Source organism: Acomys minous (assembly GCF_964271855.1).
Source record: "Acomys minous genome assembly, chromosome: 2".
Taxonomy (NCBI): domain Eukaryota; kingdom Metazoa; phylum Chordata; class Mammalia; order Rodentia; family Muridae; genus Acomys; species Acomys minous.
In genome coordinates this window covers 30300996-30324092 of record NC_140484.1, presented here as the reverse complement: position 1 = coordinate 30324092, position 23097 = coordinate 30300996, and the positions used below count along the sequence as shown (strand labels likewise).

At 38.0% G+C, this 23097-nt stretch overlaps 1 protein-coding gene across 3 annotated transcripts in view; it reads left to right on the top strand.

The window, feature by feature from the left end:
- RIC1 (RIC1 homolog, RAB6A GEF complex partner 1) overlaps positions 1–23097 on the top strand; it is an 87360-nt gene that overhangs the window by 10987 nt on the left and 53276 nt on the right. For 2 of the 3 annotated variants that reach the window (XM_084772259.1, XM_084772258.1), the window contains exons 2-3: positions 1832–1939; positions 11423–11502. In XM_084772259.1, the coding sequence (XP_084628385.1) occupies positions 1832–1939; positions 11423–11502 (188 nt within the window). Of the gene's footprint in view, positions 1–1831; positions 1940–11422; positions 11503–23097 lie in introns of those variants that run through there. The other variant, XM_084772260.1, reaches the window with a different exon arrangement.

Here is a 23097-nt window from a genome sequence, read left to right as displayed (position 1 = left end):
GTGTGTAGTTCTTGTTAGGTTATTGTTGAGATCTTTTACCCATCTTTTAATTGGGTTGTTTTGTTTCTTACTGAATTTTAAGTTTGTGTATTTGTATAGCAGTTCTTTATTAGGCATTCAGAAACATTTCCCCATTCTGTGCCCTTTGTCCTCATTCTCTTTATAGAGAATTTTTCACAGAACAGTTTTTAATGAATTATGAATCATCTGCTCTAGATAGTGCACCTTTGTAGGGTCATCTAGGTTTTTTTTTTTTTACCATGTTCTATTCCAGGAATTTTACACTGTACACACATAGAATTTTGATTTATTTTGAGTTCTTGAGCATTGTGTAAGGTATCCATCTTGATGAACTTTTGTGAATCATTTTCATTTATTCCAGCCCTGTATTGCTTTTGCTCTTTGACAAAGATCAGTTGGCTGTGAGAGTTCGTTTTCAGGCTCTCTGTTCTGTTTCTTTGATCAATTGCTCTGTTTTTTTTTTCCTGCATGTTTACTGTAGCTTTATATTGATGTCTTAAACTTAGCGTTAGCATTCATCACTGCTCTTTGTTTTGAAACTCTTAACCTAAATTTTAGAGTTAGCTTGTTGACATTCTCCAAATAGCTACTCAAATTTGGGCTGGGATTATGTTGAATTGTAGATCAAACTAGAAGAATTGGTATATTGACACTTTTCTGTCTATTAATATGGACTATTCGTCTGTTCTTTCATTATCTTCCATTCGTATTTTGTTTAGTATTTCTTATGTATATAGTACCATTGGATTAAACACTAAATATTTCATTTGGAATAATGCAGTACAAGTGGAAATGGTTTTTATTATAAATCATACTTTTTATTATTGGAATATATGAAAATGATAAACTCTTGTGTATTAATTTTGTATCTTGTAACCTTGCTATCACTGCTTATTTATTTCAGAATTTGTTGTTAGTTCTTTCAAATTTTGCATGTGCCACTTTTATCTGTGAATAAAGACAGGTTACTATTTTCCTTCCCAATATGTATGCCTTCTATTTTCTTTCTTTGTCATATGACATTCATCAGGAATTGTGCTACTATCTTGAATAGTAGTGAATGCATCCTTGCCTTGTTCCTCAGGTGAGAAAGCTCAAACTTTCTCATTACTAAGTGTAGTCACAGATGTGGGATTTTTGTAGCTGTTCATTAGCAAGTTGGAGTTCTCTGAACCGATGTTACACGTTAATTTTTTTTGTTTTGCCTTTATTGATGTCATTATTTTTTTTCTTCTTTTTAGTGTGTTTAGTTGGCTTTTGACTGTTGAGCTAGCCTTGAATGCCTGGGATATTGTCCACTTGGTCCTGGTACATGGCTCCTTGTTAGATTTAATTTGCTAATCTTTTGTTGAGATATTTTGCATCTAAATTCCTGAGAGATTTTGGTATGTTGGTTTTTGGTTTTCATATAGTTTGTCTGAGTTTGATAGGATAATGCTGGACTAACAAGATGAATCAGGAAGGGTCCCCTACCCACTGTCACTTCTGTTTTAGGGAAGGTTATAGAGAACTGATATATTTTCCTCTTTAAATATTTGGCTTAATTCACCTATGAACATAGCTGGGTATGGTTCTGTTTTGGAAATTTACTAATTATTCAATCAGTTTAGCTTATTTAGTAGATGTATGCATAACTAACATCTTGTTTTTCTTTAATAAGTTGTGTGGATTATTGAAGGTGGATGATTTGATATTAGATTACGCAACAGCTTAAATTATTGCTAATGTATTCTATAAGTAATGTTTAAATTTTGCTTATCTAAGTTTCTATGACATACTACTAAAGTAAAATATACTTGTTTTCTTCCAGCCCAGTGTGTTAATTGTAACATACAAGGAGCCAGCTAAATCATCTACTCAGTTTGGATCTTACAAACAAGCCGAATGGAGGCCGGATAGTACCATGATAGCAGTGTCAGTAAGTATATCTTCCCAGTTGTCATTAGCTTAAGAAACTATAAAGCTGCATTCAGCTGAGGTCTTCTAATATGATTTCATTTTAGTCTTTTACGCACTTAGTAATTTTTTGTGATATAAAGCTGCACTGATTTCTGTGGGCCTATGCTATCCTACTCTGTCTTTTCTTTGGTTGGTTGGTTTGCTTTGGTTTGTTTGTTTTTTCAAGACAGGGTCTCTCTGTGTAGTCTTGGCTGTCCTGGACTCACTTTGTAGACCAGGCTGGCCTTGAACTCACAGCGATCTGCCTGCCTCTGCCTCCGGAGTGCTGACATATTACAGGTGTGCGCCACCCTCTTCAGCTCTACTCTGTCTTCTTCCAGCCACGGAACCTTCCTTATTCTGCCATCCCTGAGCAACACTTGTGTCCCTTTCTTTGTAGTCTTCTGGGCTACCGCCTCCTCTAGCCCACAGATAATGTATGTTGGAGAAATTAGAAAATGAGTCAGTCGGGTACAGTGGCACACACCTCTAATGCCAGCACTCAGAGAGGCAGAGGCAGGCGGATCTCTGTGAGTTCGAGGCCAGCCTGGCCTACAAAGCGAATCCAGAACATCCTAGACTACACAGAGAAACTCTGTCTCAAGAAACAATAAATAATAAATTAATCAATAATAATAAGTTAGGGAACTTAGATTTTATTTACTATGCCCTTCCCTTCATCATGGAGATCAAACTGGAGTCTTGTGCATGCAAGGCCAGTGCCTAAGCACTGAGTATACCACTGCTGTCTTAACTGTTACGTTAGCACATCAGTGTGCTCGTTCCCAGTCTCGTGGTGACTGGGCTGCTCATGTGACAATGTTCCAGATGACAAAAGTACCAAGGAGTCTGCACTTCCTGTAGCAGAGCTGCAGACCTCTCAGCTACATAGCAAATCCTGCCTGCTATATGTAATCTATAAACTGTAGTTGATTGTACGGATTTAAATAATCAAAGCAAATCAAGGTGTGACATTCTGTTTTGCTCAAAAATGAATGTGTGTGTACATTATATGTATATGCGTATGTACACACACATAATATATTTCAGTGTCCATAAATAATGCTTTATTGGAACACAAACATGCTCACTTACTTATGTATTTGTCTAACAGCAGATTTGAGTTGAGAAGTGCTGACAACAACCGTATGTGATATTCCCAATGTTTTCCTCTTTTGTGCAGCACACTACAAATTATTATAACACAGTTAGAACTATACTGTATGCCAAGTGCTACACACAGTGATATTTTATATTTATATTATAATATTTATTACTAGTACATACTTCAAAAGAACAGAGGAGTAAATTATGTCATGCTTTTAAAACATTCAAGTCTATATTTTTTATTGTTGAATTAAGTGGCAAAATACTGTGTGTATTATGCAGTGAACTCCAAAGGAATAGTGTAAGTGTTATTACCACACTAAATACTCACCATATAGTCCTAACTCATTGAAACTAATAGAAAAATTAGAAAATTTAAAACACTTTATTATATGAGAATTTGAAAGTATATACAAAGTAAAATTGCTCAGTTCTTTAAAAAAATGTTGTCTTATTTTTTATGTATAGTATTTTGTCTGTGTGTCATGTGTGTGTCAGGGGAAGTCCAAAGTAGGCACTGGACCCCCTGGAACTGTTAGGGATGGTTGTGAACCCTGATGGAGCACTGGGAATAGAACCAGAGTCCCTGCAAGAGCAGTAAGTGCCCTAACCACCGAGCCATCTCTCCAGCCCCAATTGCTCAATTCTTGATGAATTATCAAATTATATAGTTGTGCTCTGTTACAGTTTATTTGAAGGGCCAGTGCTGAGTGTGAAAAAGCTGAGAATTACTCCGTATGCATAGCCTGTGTAGAATATCTCTAGATTCATAAAACACTCAAAGAAGTTGAGAAAACTAATTATTAATTAAGTACGAAATGAAATGGACTCCACTAAGATAGGCATTTATTGAAAGCAAAAATAAGATACAAAATATAAAAGGACATAGCTGGACAGATTCTGAAGTTGTGAAACTCAGGCTTTCAAAGCCCATGATTGTTTTCAGTTTTCCTCAGAGGTAAGAACTGAATGTCTTGACTAGTGTGTCCTGACAGCTGTTTGATGGCTTAGTGGTGGTAAGGGCTTGTTGGAAACCTTTTTAGTTTTTGTCTGAAATTAACATTCTTCTGAACTTTAAAAAGAGTCATCTTCCAACCAAGCATGGTAGTGCATGCCTGTAATCCTAGCACTCCAGGCAGAGGCAGGTGGATCTCTGAGTTTGATGCCAACCTGGTCTACAAAGTTGAGTTCAGAACAGCCACGGCTACACAGAGAAACCCTGTTTTGGGGGGAGGGTGCAGATGATGAGTCACCATCTGCTCCTTAATAAGCAGTGAATGGCTTTGGAAACAGCTGTTCTTGCCTGTGCTGGGATTACTAGGGCAACACACATGCCAGTCACTCTACCACTGAGTTATACTCCTAGCATGGAAAGTAGCTTCTGCTGTGGATTTGGTAAACATTGAATTCAGGCTAACACTGTAAAGTAAACAGGCCTCATCTAGGAAACTGATACATTGTGAAGTAACTTCAGTGACAACTAGTGAAACTGCTTGGATCATAAGTAGTGTCAGACTGCTTTTAATACTTTCAGAAAATACTTAAATGCTTTCAGAAGTCAGAGAAGAAAATTATATCCCACATGGAATTAGCAGGAAATTAATTTCCTGAGTTCATGTCACAGTTCAAATAGCATTCTTAACAACCTTGATCCAAGTTCAAAACAATTTTTTTGTAAAGTTTTTTTTTAGTTGTGCAAAAGAGAAGCTTCTATTTTTCATTGAACCACACACCTATAATCCCAGTACTTGAGAGACTAAGGTTCAATTGTTGCAAATTCAAAGTAAGCCTGGGCTACATAGCAGGACCTAATTCAGCCATGGCTGCATACATAGCAAGAATAAGGCTGTGTGTGCATGCGCGGGCAGGGAACTCGTCTCAAAAGATTTTTTAGGTGTGATATATGTAAATTCTCATTACTAGCCAACATTAATTGATAAAGCTTTGCATTCAGTTTTGATCATTAGGAATAATAGCATTAAATCCTAATTAACCCCAAAACATTAGCACCTTAAAGAGAATTATATTCTCATTGAAGTAGAGTTAGGCTGTTAAAAGTATATATTTTTTTATTTTTGTATTTTTTTGTTTTGTTTTTCATGACAGGGTTTCTCTGTGTAGTCTTGGGTGTCCTGGACTTGCTGTGTAGACGAGGCTGGCCTCGAAGTCATTGTTAAAATTATAAAACTTAAGCAGGGCGTGGTGGTGCACGCCTTTAATCCCATCACTCAGGAGGCAGAGGCAGGTGGATCTCTGTGAGTTCGAGGCTAGGCTGGTTTACAAAGCAAGTCCAGGACAGCCAAGGCTACACAGAGAAACCCTGTCTCAAAAAAAAAAATCTTCCTCTGATTTGATCATGGCTTTCAATTTTCTGTAATTTGGAACCTCTGACATCTTGGTCTTTGTTTTCACGGGAGATCTTGCCTTTAGCTCTGTTTATATTTGAGAGCCAAGCACCAAATAAGGATCATCCTCATCCTCCAGGGCCCCGTGATGCTATTCAAGCTAGCCGGTACCAAATCTCTTTGCTTTGGGTCACCCGTTTCCTCCCATGTGACTTAGGGTTTTTATTGTGATAAACCACAGTGACCAAAGCAAATTGGAAAGGAAGGGTTTGCTTCATCTTTCTGCTCTCAAGTCATACTCCATCACCAAGGGAAGTTGAGGCAGGAACCTGGAGGCAGGAACTGAGACAGAGGCCAGGGAGGATGCTGTTCACTGCCTTGCTCCTCGTGCCTTGCTCAGCGTGCTTTCTTTCTTTTTTCTTTTTCTTCATTAACTTATTTACTCTGCATCTGGATCAGTACTTCCCTCCTTCCTCTCCTTCCAGTCCCTCCCTCTCACCTTCCCTCCCCTTCTCTGAGGCTCCCTCCCCTCCCTTTCTTTTCAGAGAAGGGAAGACTTCCCATTTATATCAGCCTGCCTTGGCATACCAAGTGAGACTGGGTGTATCTTCTTCTGTTGGTGCTAGACAGAGCTGTCCAGTTAGGGAAACGGATGCAAAGGCAGGCAGCAGAGTCAGAGACAGCCCCCGCTCCTGCTGTTAGAGGTCTCATGTGAGGACCAGCCTGTACATCTGTTATATATGTGTGTGGGGCCCAGATTTGTTGATTTTGTATGTTTTCTTGTGGTGTTCTTGACCCCTCTGGCTCTTTCACCCCTAACCCTGCTTTCTTATTAGCAACCAGGATCACCTGCCCTGGGTAGTACTGTCATCAGTGAGCCTTCCCACATCAGCCACTATGTAAGAAAATGTGCTGTAGACTTAGGCCCAGTCTGATGGAGACGTTTTTTTCAGTTGATAGTACTCTTCCCAGATGACTCAAGCTTGTGTCAAGTTGACATAAAACTAGCCAGGATACTATGGAAACCAAGGTAGTGACTTAAAAAAAAAAGATTTATTTATTCAATATGAGTGTTCTATCTGCATGTATGCCTGCATGCTAGAACAGGGCATCAGATCAAATTATAGATGGTTATGAGCCACCATGTGGTTGCTATGAATTGAACTCAAGACCTCTGGAAGAACAGACAGTGCTCTTAACCACCATGCCATCTCTCTAGCTCCCAAGGTAGTGCGTCTTGTACTGAGGTTTTCTCCTTGCTTCTGTGCTCCCTGGCAGACTCTGCTACTTCCTTTGGTGTGGTACGTTTGTGTACCTTACTCCCCAAACTGTACATTCTCTGTTCTATGGCAATAATCTCCTGACCTATTGAGCTTACCACACCTGAACAACAAGGATTGATCCATGGTTCTTTTAGTTCATTGAACATATTTTAAGCCTGTTGATTTAATGTTTTTGATTGGCTACACGGAGAAACCCTATTTCAAAAATCGAAAGTAAATGATGAAGTTCAATGCTTGAACTTGCTCAGTGATAGTTTTTGATATACTCTTTATTTTCCTGTGGCTGTGCATTACTCTTCTGTTTCTTTATGTGGGTTTTAAATTGTAGTGAGTAGTGATTGTGGTAACTCTGAAAAAACAAGTTCAACTTTCTTTTTTTTTCCTATTCTTTTTAAAATTTATTTATTTTAATTTTATGTCATTGGTGTTTAGCCTGCATGTATACCTGTGTGAGGATGTCAGATCTTGGAGTTATAGACAGGTGTGAGCTGCATGGGGGTGCTAGGAACTGAAACTAGGTCTTCTGGAACAATAAATAGTCAGTGCTCTTAAGCACTGAGCCATCTCCCCAGCCCCACAAATTCAACTCTCAGAGGTTAGGTTTTGCTTCTTTGTTAAAGCTTCCTGTTATGGCAGCGGTTCTCCATCCTGTGGGGTGCAGGGGCTGAATAGCCCTTTCACAGGGGTCACCTAAGACCATCGAAAAACACAGACATTTACATTATGATTCATAACAGCAGCAAAATTACAGTTATGAATGCAGTGAAAGCAATGAAATAATTTTATGGTTGAGGTCATCACAACATGAGGAACTGTATTAAAGGGCCACAGCACGAGGAAGGTTTATCTGTACTGTCAGTATGCCTGGTTAGCCGTCAACCAAGACACAGGCACTTGCTATATTTTAAAATAGCCTTGGTTAACCTGGGGCAGGGCAGACATTAATCCTCTAAACTACTTCCCATAGTGGGGCAGGTATCACACACCTGCTTCTAATAACTTCTATCAAGCTACCTCCCATCCATAATCCCAAATAACTTGCTCATGTTCTTCATCTGGGCCGGATTCTCTATCCACACCTGCCATGTGCTTCTAACACATGGCAGCCTCCTCTCTTCTCAGAGTCTCTCCTCTCTTCTTTCCTTCTCCTTCCTCTTCTTCTTCCCAGGATTCCTCTCTCTCTAAGCCCCACCTATCTCCTTTGCCCTGCCCGGGTGGGATGGCTTTTTATTAATCAAAAGGTGGGTCACAGAGACAGCAAGCAGGAATTACCATCAAAATACATCAGACCATCCCCCAAGAAAGGTTGAAAACCACTGTATTATAACTTTCCCTAACTGCTTATGTGAAGTATTCCTTCTTGTGTCTTCATTCGTTGTAGTCCTCTCTTCTCTTGGCAGCCAGTTTCATAAGTTTGGTTTGTTTGTTTTGATTTCTCTGTGTAGCCTGGACTTGCTTTGTAGACTAGGCTAGCCTTGAACTTAGAGAGATCGCCTGGCTCTTACAAGGAGGTACTAGGGGATAAGTTCCACCTCCCAAAATCCCCTCTTGGCCCAGAAACCACCTCAGCACCTGGGAATGCCCATCCTGGTAATCCAAAGTGGCAGTCCACTCCCACAGTGAAGAAGTGGGAACAAATATTGTCCACCCTTACTGCAGCCAGGCACAAGTAACAGAGTTGGCCAAATATGGATAGCTAAAATTGATAAAACTGACCAACTCCATCAACTCTTTCCTGTGTGTTGTAAGTGTTCCACTTACATTGAGAGTTTGATTTCATGGTTTTAGCTCAACCTTGTCAAATTCAGTTGGTTTGATATGTGAATGAATTTTTAAAATTTCCTGTGCAGTCTTCCAAGATATTATTCTCTAGTCTTGTTTTGATATATCTATTACTAATTGTAGTTGAGATTTATGAATACAGTGAGAAAGCTCCAGGAGTCAAATGCTCTCTGGAGTATGTATAAGGTAAATTATGTGCAGTTATTGGCAAAGTGGTGGAGTCAGTTTTATAAACACATGGGGAATGTTTTCCTAATAGTGGTTTCATGGAAGTTTACCCAGTGCTTAGTTGAATTTCATCTATTTTTGCTTCCTGATTTGTTTTTGAACAACTAGTTGGCTTATTTTGATATAAAAATTCAAATTCCTGTGTTCTGTGGCAGTTGTGAATTAGTTTAGAAATAAAATCTTAGCTGCTCAATTTCATTCTGGAATGAAGGACAGCAGACACTGCAGTGGTTTAAGATGCTCCTGGCTCTCTGCACCATTAGCTGTGAGGTTTGTAGTATGTGCACGCACACCTCATGGATAGAATGAAAAGTGATAGATCATGGAGAAATTCATTCATCGAGGCAGGGTCTTAAAACCTTCCATATACACTAGGTTGGTCTCAGACATCCAGATCACCTGATTCTTCTCCCCATTGTTGGGATTAAAGCTGGGTGTCACCAAGCCTAGCTAGGAAAATGATTGATTAATTCTGTTGTTTTGGTTTTTTGAGACAGGGTTTCTCTGTGTAGTCATGGCTGCCCTGGAACTCACTCTGTGGACCAGGCTGGCCTCAAACTCATAGAGATCTGTTTTCCCAAGTGTGGGTTAAATGTGTGGGCCACACTAAGGAAAAATAAATCTTGATAAATGTTGTTCATATCAAAAGATACTCATCACCTTTATTTCAGCATGCTTCTTTTCTTACTATTTTCCATTTATGTATATTCATGTCTGTATGTGCAATAAGTATATTATTATCTTGGGAGATCAGTGTAATTTGAGACAACTTATATGTTTTCTTATTCTAAACATGTATAATAAGGAGTATGAAAAATAGAACTTACAGTGTGAAGAATTTAGATATTGCAGTCTGACATTTCATTGTTAACTTGAAGAGAAATTAGTGAATTTTGAATGGTTGTATGTATATGTATATTAACAGAGGGAATTAAGATCATTACCTGAAAAGATTAAACAATAGCTAATGCTTTTTTATATATATATAATTTGGGAGTCATGGATAGGAAGGTCATAATAGTGCATAGTAAAAGATTTGGTTAAAGGACAAGGGTCATCATTTAATATTAAGATGTTAAAAATTGTTCAAAAGCAGAACTGCTTATGGAATGTCAATAGTAGATGTCATTGAGATTTAAAAGTATATAATGTTTGGTATACACAGAAATCTGAATATTTATTTAAAATGATTGATAACAAATACCAATTGGTAAACCAAGATATTATTTGTGTATTCACTTTTGTATTAGATGAATTGCTAGTACAAAGTGGTGTTTTGTTCTCGCTGACATAGTTGTGTCTATTCTTTATGACTTTGCGGTGTATGCTGTGAGCATTTGAGTGTGTGAAGTGGTGAACTTCTTGACCTTTGAGTGACTGATCGCCCAGACAGCATTTATGGTAATGCTACCATCTTAAGAGCTGGCCATTCTTTATTGCCTTCCTTGCCCTAATGAGGTGGCAGCAGAAGTTTGCAGTAGTCACCATTCTGCATGCGATAGGACGTGTTTATGGCTTTTGCTGTAGTTTGATTGGAAGTCATTAATCTCTTGTTTTTCTATTGCAAAAGTGCAAAATTGCCATGAAGAATTCCAAAGATAATATTTCCTGAATGATCTTTACTTTCTTCTTTAATATTGTAGTACGTTAAACTGTAGTTTTTGAAATTATATTACAGAAGGGCAAACAAACCATCCCGGCTGCACTGGGAAATCTGTTTCCTCTCATTCCTTTAACTGAAAAACAGGAAGCTCATTCTGAGAAGAAATAGGAAACCGTGGATGATTTCTTTGGTTTTGATTGTTTCGACTTTGGATTCATATTCATTTACCTCAGAGATGATAGAAATTCAGTGTTAGGGTAAAGTTGTTTGGGGAAAAAACTGCCACTTCACTGGATTGCTTCTTCTAGAAGCAATGATATATAGTATTTAACATATTTGTACAAATGGAATGTGGCTGTTCGAGTTTTGTAAGTCACAGGTGTATACCATAGTCATATAACAATGTTTTGTGTTGTTTATAGTTTTGTTGTTGTTGCGTTAGTGTTGTTTTTGAGTTAGAGTCTCTTAGGGTAGCTCTGGCTGGCCAGAAACCTGCTCCAGTCACCCAAAACTACAATTTTTTAAAAATATAATTTTTTTTTTATAATATTTAGTTACTTTAAAACTTAGATGTTCAGACTTGAACTTCAAATGCTTATATCCTGGAAATTAGAAATTGACTTTAGCTGATTTTGAAATTTCAAGATTTGTTCTTATTCTTTTTCCTAGTGTTTCATAGTATATTTAATATTAAGAGATTAAATTTTTTACTTTTAGCTATATGATTATGCTGCTTTGAAGTAACTGATAAAGTTTTGGGTACAATCAGGCATTTTACCTATTCGGTAGTATTGCTTTGCAAACTTAATTATTTACCACACTTTCGTAGAGTTCAGTGTATACTGTGTGTTTGGCACAGCACTCATCTGTTCAGTTATACAATTGTTTTAGAATGCTCATGTCCGTGGACTTCAATTACAAACTTTAAAACATTTTAAAATTTTGTTAAACGTTTTTAAAAAATGGGTTATCTTAAAAGGCATTTTATATATATAAAGAGGCTATAATTCTTCAGGGGAGGGATGAACAACGTTTCTTTTTATAGCCCTGTAAAATTACAACCTAGGATGGCAGTTAACATTCTCATTCATGGTTGATAAACTTTCTCTTTTCAGACAGCAAATGGCTACATCTTGTTTTTTCATATCACATCTTCAAGAGGGGACAAATACCTGTATGAACCAGTGTATCCCAAGTAAGTTTATTGGCTTTCTTTCTTTTATTGGCTTTTATACGTAACTTTTAAAAAGAGTTATGTAAAGTTATTAAGATGGGCTGGAGATATGGCTTAGCGGTTAAGAGTGCTGACTGCTCTTTCAAAGAACTAAGGTTCAGTTCCCAGCACCCACACGGCAGCTCACAATTGTCTGTAACTCCAAGATCGGACACCCTCACATAGACATACATAGAGGCAAAACACCAATGCACATAAAATAAAAACAAATTATTAAAAATATAAAGTCATTAAGATGTAAAGTGGCCAGCATTTCTAAAATGGTGCTTCAGAAATTACCAGTGTTTGGATTGTCAATTTAAACAGCTCAGTGCAACTAGTATTTGGGACAATCCTTATAGTATTACAGTGTCAGGAATATTTTACTTCATACCACTGGTTTTCTTTGCATAACTAGGCTTATTCTTCTTCAGTAGGATTTAAAGTTTAACCCTAAAAATATATGTAATTAAATTTTAAAATAGTAATTAAATAAGCGAAGGGATACTGAGTATTGTGCTACACTTCTTAGACGTTCAGATGACTAGTACACTCCATGTCACATAGAATCTATTCTTCATTAAAATGGGGAGCTGGGAGGTAATAGGAAGAGGGGCGCTCTTATTCGGTTAGAGCTCCGCTGCCTGTTTTTAATATATGCTAGGAAAAACAGACAGACAGTTGTTACCTCCTAGTTAAACTTTGGGGGAGCCTGGACTTTTGCTCTTTAACTCTTTAAACTGTCATTATGTTTTGCACATTTCCTCCACAGCATGCTTCACTTTTAAATAAAACAACAATTTTTAAATACAACATCTTTTCTTCTTGGGCAAACTACTTATATGTCAGAAGTTTGCTTGATGTTACATGAGAGATTGTTGTCAATATTATTATGAGGAAACTTCTCAGAGCATTCAAAATACCTTAAATATATAATTTACATATAATAATCTATTAATATATGTTGATATATAATATATAAAAATATATAGCCTAAATATAGATATATCTTTAAAATATTAAAAAGATGTATTAAAATTATATATATTAAAAAGACATTACTGAAGAAGAATAAGCCCAGTTATGCAAAGAAAACCAGTGGTATGAAGTAAAATATGCCTTAGACCCTAATAGTATAAGGATTGTCCCAAATACTAATTTGGACAATTTCTTCTAGGTGAGCAAATAAAAACATTTTTAGTCCAGAAAGATGGCTTAGTCAGTGAAAAACCAAGGTCAGAATCCAGAACCTTCATAAAAGTGCAAGGCATGATAGCATGTGCTTGCTACCCAGGCCTGGGGGAGGTGGAAACAGGCAGAGCTTGCTTGCTTGCTGGCTAGCCAGCTTAGGCTACTTGGATCCTCTGACCTACACATTTTGACACACAGGCAGTGACATTTTGGGCCCTTCTCTGCTATAAAGCAATTTCTGCCTAGTTTATTGCCCAGTTAACGTCACTGAACTTGTTCTGGAGAGATGGCTCAGAGTTATGAGCACTGGCTGCTCTTCCAAAGGTCCTTAATTCAATTCCTGGCAACCACGTGGCGGCTCACCTATAATGAGATCTGGTGCCCTCTTCTGGCCTGCAGGTGTACACACAGGCAGAACACTGTATACATAATAAATAAATAAATCTTAAAAAACAAAATCACTGAACTTTTCAAAGTTCACATTGTAAGAAAAATACTTAAGAAAAGTCTTATATAATGGGATTAATGAACTAACAATCTTTATTCATGAACTAGGAACTGGAAAAAGCTAATTTGGAGTTAATGTACTGAGTGGGGTTATTAGGCTTGTAGTCAAGCAGTACGGCTGTTGCTGATCAGCCTTTGTGTAGCTGGCTCTCTTAATTGAACCCAAAGATTTGGTGGTTTTGTTTTGTTTTAAAATTTTTTTAAATACCAGCTTTTATTATGTTGTCTAGACACTTGGTTACTACCCAGTTTCTGGTTTGTATATATGTTTGTTTGAGAGAAATACACCTAGGCAATTGATTAGCTTTTCAATTGAAAAAAGACAACTGTGTTAGTTAGGGTTTCTACGGCTGTGATAAAACACCATAACCAAAAGCAACTTGGGGTGGAAAGGGTTTATTTCTGTTTACGTGTCCAAGTTACAGTCTGTCATGAAGGGAATTGGGAGGCACTGAAGCAGAGGTCATAGAAGAATGTTGCTTACTGCTTGCTCCTCATGGCTTACTCAACCTGTTTTCTTATGCCATGCAAGACCAGCTGCCCACAGGTTGCACACCCACAGTAGACTGTACCCTCCCACATCAGTACTCAACCATGAAAATGCCTGGTAGAGATGCCTACAGGCCAGTCTGGTAAGAGCATTTTCTTAGCAGAGGTTCCTTCTTTCCATATGACTCTAACCGATTAACTTGACATACAACGAGCCAGCACAACACTTCATCTCTTTATAATCAGCATTTTCACATAGGTAAAACATACTTGTTATATGTAAAAAAAATCTAAAGATAACATTAAAATGTGTATAAAATCAGAAAGCAACCATCATGGACAACAGGATGCCTGCTGCTAGATAGTGTCCCCTAGACAGCAGAGGGCAAATGCGCCCATGAGCTGCCATGGGGGAAGTTCCATGCGATCTTCCCCAGATGCAGAACTACATGTGGTCAGTGGATTCTGAGAAAGGAGGTCAGTGTCCCTCAAGGACAAGCGCCAGCAAAGGATATCCAGTCCCAGTAGTCATCTCAGTTACATGCACACACAAGCTGTGGTAAACAGACATGATAGCCACATAGACACCATGGTGTGTTTCGCACACACAAGCTGTGGTAAACAGACATGATAGCCACATAGACACCATGGTGTGTTTCTATGTGTAAGTAGAATAGTGAAGAAGTTACGAGTTTGGTAGGGGGTGGGGCACGGGAGGAGCTGGAGGGGGAGGAGGAGCAGGAGTGAGGTAGATGCAGTCTCCTTGCATGAGCTTCTCAAAAAAATATTTTAAAAGTAAGTTAAAGAAAAAAACTAGAAAATAAAATACATATATGACTTTAAATTTACCAGACTATAACTTGCATTATTGTACTCTATGAATTTATTGTTATACGGTTTTTTTGACTAAAGCCAGCCTGCTGTGTGTGTGTATGTACTCTAGTACTTTCTAGAGTTACTTATTTCAGTAAGTTTTTTGAAGAAACCATTTGTAAAATGGTATGAAAAGTACCATTTTTTTCCTTTTAATTGTTAGGAGCTAATGTTTTTAAAACTTGAAAATTTGTGATCACATAATGGTTAGAGGAGAGTGGGAAAAATGGTTTTGTCATTATTCTCATGTGTGCCATTGTAAGCACTTAAATACCTTAAGGCACTCGTTATATAAACTGCTGCCCAGAAAAGCGATCCCTCATCATAAACGGATTCAGCCACAGGCTAGAGCCAGGATTCAGACATGATGTCATAGTTCCACAGTCCTTACCACTTAGCCTCTGAGACTACTTAGACTACTTCAGCCATGTTTGCTCCATCCAGCAGTCTACTACTACTACTTAAGATTTGTTTGAGGAGTAAGGAATAGGGGGAAAAAAGGAAGAATGAAAAAAATGTGTAATAGTCTTGAAGAGTCTCTTCAGTGATAGAAATAGCACTTTCTCTTGTTTCTCCTCTCTCCATCTTAGGAGTTCATCACGTGAGCTTATTTCTAGAGCATCTCAGCTTTCCTGTATGACATGGTAGCATCTTAACCTCACACTGCACATCATTTCCCATCACACTCCATCTGAGCACACAGCTCAGATGCCTCTGTGTTCTTTAATAGTTTCCACCAGGTGTTTCTAGCATTCATGTAGATGCAGGGAGTCAGCCTCCAACACCGATGGCAGTCTTACTAACAACGCCTTTCACTTCGAATGTCATTTACTCTCTGATGCTCCTTTTATCTTTTGTGTCTTTATAAAATCCACCCTATAGTAAAATATGTATGTCTTCATCTTTACTCAGACCAGTATGCAGACTGGCTGAAGGCTTTATTTATTTATTTATTTATTTATTTATTTATATTTTTTACGTTTTCAGATTTTCAGTGAAATTTGTGATGACAACTTTGCCATGGACAAATCAGAAATAATTATGTTTATATTTGAAATGTGTTTATTTAACTATTCTTAAATATGAGTTTTGGAAATTTTGAAATTATTTCTTTTAATTTTTTATTTCTTCATAATGAAAATAATTTCAACAAATTAGTTCTCATGTGCCCCTGTTTTTTGTTGTTGTTTGGTTGGTTTTGGTTTTTTGAGACAGGGTCTTTATGTAGCTCTGGCTATCTGGAACTCACTATGCAGAAGTAGCTGGTGCTCATGTTTGAGAGCAATGCTCTTCCTCCCCACTCACCTTTCCACCACAATTGATTTTTGTTTATTTATTTCTTTGTTTTTTGAAGTAGGGCTTCATTGTGTTGCCCAGGCTTGCCCCTGAACTTGTGAGCTCAAATGATTCTCCCACCTCAGCCTCTGAAGTTGCTAAGAATAAGGCATATGCCACCATGTCCAATTTAGCCTTTTTTTTTAAACCAGTTTTATTGAGTCCAGTGTTCACAATGGCTAAGGATATTGTTTAGTGCTTTAGTCTGCTTGCCTAACATGTACAAGGCCTTAGATTTGAAGACCAGTTCTGCAAAAATTAAATAACAGTAATGAAATTTGAGATGTTTAATTAACTGATATTAAACTCTGTTCTCCACTGTGAAAAATTCTTCCAAAACAATCACCATCAAAGCTTTAACTTTATTCTCCTTTACCTTTCTTCTTAACGCATTTCATCAGCCATGTGAAACTTCTCACTAGTTTGCTGTCAGTGAGTTAGTGCTGGTTGGAAAGAGAAGAAATTGAGATTAGCAGTTGTTATTTTTCAATAGCTTATCTTCAAAAATCCAGCTGATTTTAGCAGAAGGAGCCTACCTACATTGTGGGCCAAAAATGTCCACTAACTCATATCACATGTAGAGGAGAAAAGAGGCCAGAATAGTTGTGTACACTAACGTTTATGCAAGACACATTTACAGTCGTGTGTCACTGTGAGGCAAAGGCATATCTGAGAAATGCATCCTTAGGCTCTTCATTGTCTGCATGTTACCAAGTATACTTCCAGGAGTACAGTGTTACAGTGTATGAAGCTATAGCTGTTTCAGCCTCAGTTACAATCTTGCATGGCGTATTACAGTGTTAAAACTATAAGCAGTTATATGTGTACCATTGTGCAATGGTATTTGTGTGTTTAAACATATGTAAAATTAGAAAAGGTGTCCTTTTGCCTTTACATTTCTTATGAGCACAGTTTTGATATCTTTAGGTGGCCAACACCAGGAACTCTGAATACACTTCCGTACAACACAGCATCACCACAAACACGCGGTGAATGTGTTGTGCTTCCTGGTAACAATGGCTGCAATATCATAAGCTAGAGAATATTTCCACCCTTTTTAATTATATGGGACTACTACTCTATATGAAATTCACCTTTGATTGGAATGTTTTGGTGGCACATGATTATATCTTTTTTATTATTGCTAATGAGACACTGATGTTAGGTTTTCAGAGAGGAATTTTTAACTAATTTTCTTCCTTCTAGTAGTTATCTTGTTGTGTGGAGAATAGATGATAGTGGTGTTAAAAACGTTTCTCTTTGAGCGTCTCAAGTCACCTGTATCCAGTGTGATTTCAGCATGTGTCTGTTCTGTAGATTTACACCATGAAGCCATTTATGATTCCATTATAATTGTAGTAGCATTCCTTAATAGGATGGATTAGAGTATTATTTTTACATAACCCTGAGCACTGAGACTCCTCTTGTCATAGCCACATCCCAGTGGTGCTGCCTGAACCCAAAGACTGATAGAATTATTAACACATCTGCCCAATTCATAGAACTCTGCATGTTTTGTTGTTGTTACCACCACCACCACCAGATTAAAGATCATAGGAATATGTGCTCACTTATGGTTGTAGCTGCTATAGATGTGGCAGTGGGGCGGGGAGTGGGGCAACCAAACAGCTTTACTTATGTAGCTTGCATTGTCATAACACACTGTACGTTATGCAGACAGATGAAGTGGGGTTAGGGAATGAGGATCTATTTTTGTAAGTTACCTAATCCAGGAAAAGTTTAAAGGTTCTGTACAGAGAACCACCATCGATGTGAGTTGACTGACACGCTAGTCAGTCTGTACAGTCCACTTCCATCTACCAATGTAGATTTCACTTATGTTGTTCATTGCCTCTCAATTCCCAACAAGACTTCTTTAGTTTGGAACTGTAACTTTTCCCCTGGATTATTATGTAATCTACCTCTAAATGATTTAAAATTATAATTTAATTGCCCTTTCCGTATATAGAATTTCTTGTGGTTTATCTTAGGTTTGGGATTATTTATAGGTTGCTTTTTCAAAAGCTCTATTTTACTCATCTGATAAGTGGAACTAATGCCATGTATTTCATGGGTTTGTCGGGGTGGAGGGTAAACTGGCACTCTCAGGTGAAGTACATAAGCACTACTTTTCTAGAGCTCCTCAGCCCCTGTATCCTATTGTGCTCTGCCTTTAATTACTGTATGTAAGTAGTTGAGGGCTATGTCAGGTCCTTTCTTGAGCGCCAAGCTTACCTTTCTATGATTAAGCCAATTGAAGTTGTTTAGTAAACCTCAAGTTCATCCTTTGTAAACCGTACCCAATACCTCCTGCCAAACCAAACCGGGCATCGCCTTACCAAACTTGACTGCAGTTACTGTAATCTGTTCTAATGAAGTACAAAACCATGGATTGCTCTCTTCATTTCCTATATTTGTTCAGTAATCAAGTTTCATTGACTAATCACGCTACTCTGGTGCTTCTAGAATCATCCATTTGCTAGTCTTTCTGTTAGTCTCTCCTGCATAGTGAGAACTACCCTTTGCATTATTTTTCAAAACCAAAGACCTAAAGATGTGATTCTTACAAGCTTTTATTGCTCTCTAGTCTCCACAAAATAGAGCCCAAGATCCCTGGTATGGCATTGGAGGCTGTTTCTCATAGTAGAATATGATGGCGCTCACAATTTCTGTTTCTGCGCGGTGTGCTTCCATACCATCTTTCTCTGTAAGCGAGCTCTCTGGCCTGGCTTCAGAGCTCAGAGCAGCGATCTGCTTTATTCTGTAAAGTTTCTTCCCAACACTTTGTATCACTACTTCTGCATATGCCTTCCCATAGCACACTTGAAAGTTTTATGCTACCGATCAGTGGTATGTTTAAGTTCAAAAACTAGGCCATGAGAAGTACAATTTTAAAATGTGAGTTGGGGTTTTTAGATTATAATCCCATTCCACTCTCCATTTGTCCTCTATTTCTTGGGTAAATAACACCCACATGTAGAATTACTGGGTCATATAGTAATTTTAGTTTGCATATTGACATCATTATAGTATGGTCCACAAACTTACTGTACATCTATAGTATGGTGTAGTAATCTACATCCTATTAATTATCTGGTCCTCACATCTTCAATTTAAAGCGTTTTGTGGTTTTCCTTTAAAGAGTGAGGAGGTTTGTTGTGGGTGATGGGTTACTTGGAAAATATCCTGACCGGTTGTAACTTGTTTGTTTGTACGCTTTGTAAGGCTGAATTTAGCCTTTCCTTTAGACTTGTCTTGCAAGGTCTCTCCTCTCTCGCTCCTTAGAACTAGAGGCCTCCTCAGGAGATCCAGACCCTGAGTAGTTTTCTTCTTGTCTGACTTTCGTGTGGGGTTACCATATGTAAGAATGGCTCAATATGTAGCATTATAAAGAGGAATGGAGATTTCTAGAACTCCTTTTCAGTGTAACACCAACCTTTCTGTTGTCTGTGCCCCATAAATTTGTTTCTCTGAATGTTGGGTTCTCCCACTGTATATGGTAGTCTGGAAAGACTTTCAATAGAAAACTTTGTTTCATTCTGTTTATGATAAATTCTCACCTTGGAGCCCAAGCTGGTCTTGAAATCATCCTTTTGCTGGCCATTGGATGACTATAGTTGTGTTATGTATTTGTCTAGGTTTTTTTCTTAGTGGGTAATTTGGGACCATTTACACATATACATATCATCCTACTCGTACAAAGATCACATGTGTGTCCAGTGTCATCACTTAATCACCTGAAATAAACCAGATTTGACAAAGAAGACTGCAAAGGGGAGGCTGAGCAGCTAAATGAAATACACACTCCTGTTGATGAGGTGCTTTTTATCATTTGGTCATTTAAGACATTTATTGAGTGTTAAGTATATACAAGATAAAAATTAAGAACTAAATTTAAATTTTACCATGTGTGAAGCTCACAGTTTAAGGGGGAAAATTTATTCAAATACTGTCATGTACACTGTTAACCTGATGAGTACTACAAATAAGCTGCAGATAAAAGAGCTTTGGGTGGGAGTCTAGGAAAGGAATGCTTTCAGAGTGTTATTGAGGAAATTACTTGTAAAATGCAGCATCTAACATGAGTCCTGAGCCAGACATGGTGGCGCACACCTTTCATCCCAGCACTTAGGGAGACAGGCAAGCAGATCTCTGTGAGTTTGAGGACAGCCTAGGCTCCACAGAGAAAACCTGTCTCAAAAAGCAAAACAAAACAAACAAACAACAGCAATAATGAGTCCTGAGAGAAAGAAAAGCAAGACTGGTGTCGAGGGAAGCTCTCAAGATAGATTTTTTAGCAAACAGACGTTAGAAAGCTTTAGTTTGTTTTTATTAGGGCCGTCCCACTTATATTGTGATTTTGATCTACAACTTCCTAATGACCAATAACCCTGGACACATTTCATTTAGCTGGCCATTTGTATGTCTTCTCTAGGTAAATTCCTGCTGAAGTTCTCTTCTTAAGTGAAAGAATTTTTAAAGATTTTTTTTTTATTGTGAGTTTTCCTGCCTCTACTTCCCTCGTGCTGGGATTATAGGTGTATGCCCACCGCAGCTTGCTGTTGGGTGGGTTTTGATTACTTGGCATAGGTTTCCTTTTCTCTTGAGTCAGTTTGAAAAGATGTATGTTTCTAGAAATGTGTGAATGTATCTTCTCAGATAATTTTTGTTTTGTTAAGAGTTGTTTACTTTTATGTGTGTGGGTGTTGTGACTGCATATATTTATGCACACCATATGCACGTAGTGCTACAGAGCCCAGAAGAGGATGTCCGATCCCTTGGGAATAGAGTTAAGTTTTGAGTCACTGTGTGGGTCCTGGGGTCCACTGGAAGAGCAACCAGTACTCTTAAATACTCTTAAACAGGGGCTATCTCTCTAGCCCCCTCGATTTTTTTTTTTTTTTTTTTTTTTTGCTTTTTAAAAATGTTTTTTGTTGCTCTGTTTTGTTTTGTTTTGCTTTAGAGAGAGAGTGTGTGATGTGTGGAACACATATGTGCTTATTAATGTGATTGTATATGAGAATGAATTTGGAGACCAGAAGTTCACGTCAGATGTCTTTCCACCATCACTTTTCACCTTTATTTTTTTTTAATTGAAAAAAATTTCCATACATTATATTATAGCCAAGGTTTCTCCTCCCCACTTCTCCGGGATCCTATATCCTCAGCCACCCAACTCCACATCCTTTCTTTCTTTTTTAGAAAACAAGCAAACAAATAAAAACAAATCAACTATAATAAAATTAAAGTAAAGAAATACAAGAAACACACAAACAAAAAACATAAAAACACAAATTGGAAACCATATTATACAAGCAAAGGTCAGTACAAGAATGCCCAAACAAAGCAATTTGAGACAAAAAGCCTATGAAAATACCATCGAGTTTGTTTTGTGTTGGTCATTTACTGGGCCTTGGGCCTTCCTGAAGTGTCTGTCATTAATATACCCAGTGAGATGCCGTTGCAGATAACTAATCTTGTATTTGCTCTTGGATGCCAGTTGGAGATAGGTTCCTGATTAGGGATGGAAGCCTCTGTCTACTTTATCCTATCAGGGTTGGTACCCTGTCTATCTTGAACCTGTGCGTGTTGCCACCATCTTTGTGACTTCATATGTGCATCAGGTTTATTGTCTCTAGAAGACACTCTTTGGTCATTTATCTCCTCTGGCTCCTACGACCTTTTTGCCTCCTCTTCTGGCTAGCTACCTGATCCCTGAAGTGGGAGGGGTTGAGATACAATCTCTCACTGAACCCAAAGTTAGCTGATTAATCGGACTGGGTGGGCTGGGCCAGTGCTGGAGTTACAGGCGCACGTTATTGTACCTAGCTTTTTACATGGTTGTGGTATGAACTCAGGTCCCAAGCTTAGCAGGCAGTTCATGCTCTGAGCCTTCTCTCTAGCCCCTCATGTAGTATGTATTCTGCTTTGAGTTTAATTAGATATTTTTTCTAGTTAGCTTTGTTGTTTACATGTTTTTGTTTTTATTACTTTTGAGTCAGGACTTTACTCTAGCTCAGGCTGATCTGGAACTCACTGTGTACCCAGGCTGGTCTTGAACTCATGGCAGGTCTCCTCCTTCAGCTTCTTGAATACTGAGATTACAGGCACAAGCCACCATGCCCAGCTCTTTTCCTAGTTCTGTAAATGTAAAATTAGAGTGTTCACTTATTTTTTAGCATAGAAATTTTAGCAATAAAAATATAAGCATGTGCCACTCCTGATGTAGTGGCACAGGCTTATTATTTCAGTATTCAGTGAGCTGAGAGAGGATCAGTTTGTGAGGCCTGACTTGGAGTCGATCAATAGACCCTATCTCACAGTAAAACCAACCAACAGACCAAACAGGAACACAACAAAAATTCATCATTTCAACTCAAATATCCCATTATATTTTTATTTTTAGTAGCTTCATAATATTCTCTAATTTTTCTTCTTCCAATTTCTTCTTTAACCTATAGGTTGCTTATAGTATATTGTTTAATTCTACATTTTTGTAAGTGTCCTATTTTTTTTTCATATATTATTTCTAGTTTATTTCCTTGTGTTTAGAGAAGGTTCTATACTATAGCCCACGTTGTCCTGGAACTCCCTGCAGTTAGGTGGCTTGGAACTTTAAGCAGTCTTCCTGCCTCAGCCAGCCAAATGCTGAGGTTAAAGGGGTGAGCCACCTAGTTCTCAATCTCTTAAATTTTATTCATGCTTTTTGTGGCCTAACTACATTTTATCCTGGAGAATATTTGGTGTACTTTAAAGACTATACTCCACTGTTGTTATGTATTTGGTCCATAGGGAATTATAGTATTGTTCAAATTATATTTCTTTTTCTTTTTTTTTTTTCTGTCTAGTTTGTCTACCACTGTTAAAAATGTCAGTGTTGGAGCCTGGAGAAATATCTTAGAAGTTAAGAGCTCTTCCAGAGGCCTGGCGTTCAATACCCAGCACCTGTGTTGGGCAGTTCACAAATGTCTGTTTTGTTTTTTGCCTTTTTGAGACAAGATCTCTCTGGGTTAGCCTTGGCTATCCTGGACTCGCTTTGTAGACCAGGCTGGTCTTGAACTAACAGCGATCTGTCTGCCTCTGCCTCTGCCTCCCGAGTGCTGGGGTTAAAGGCATGTGCCACCACGCCCGGCTCACAACTGTCTGTAATTGGAACTCCAGGAGATCTAACTTCTCCCTCTG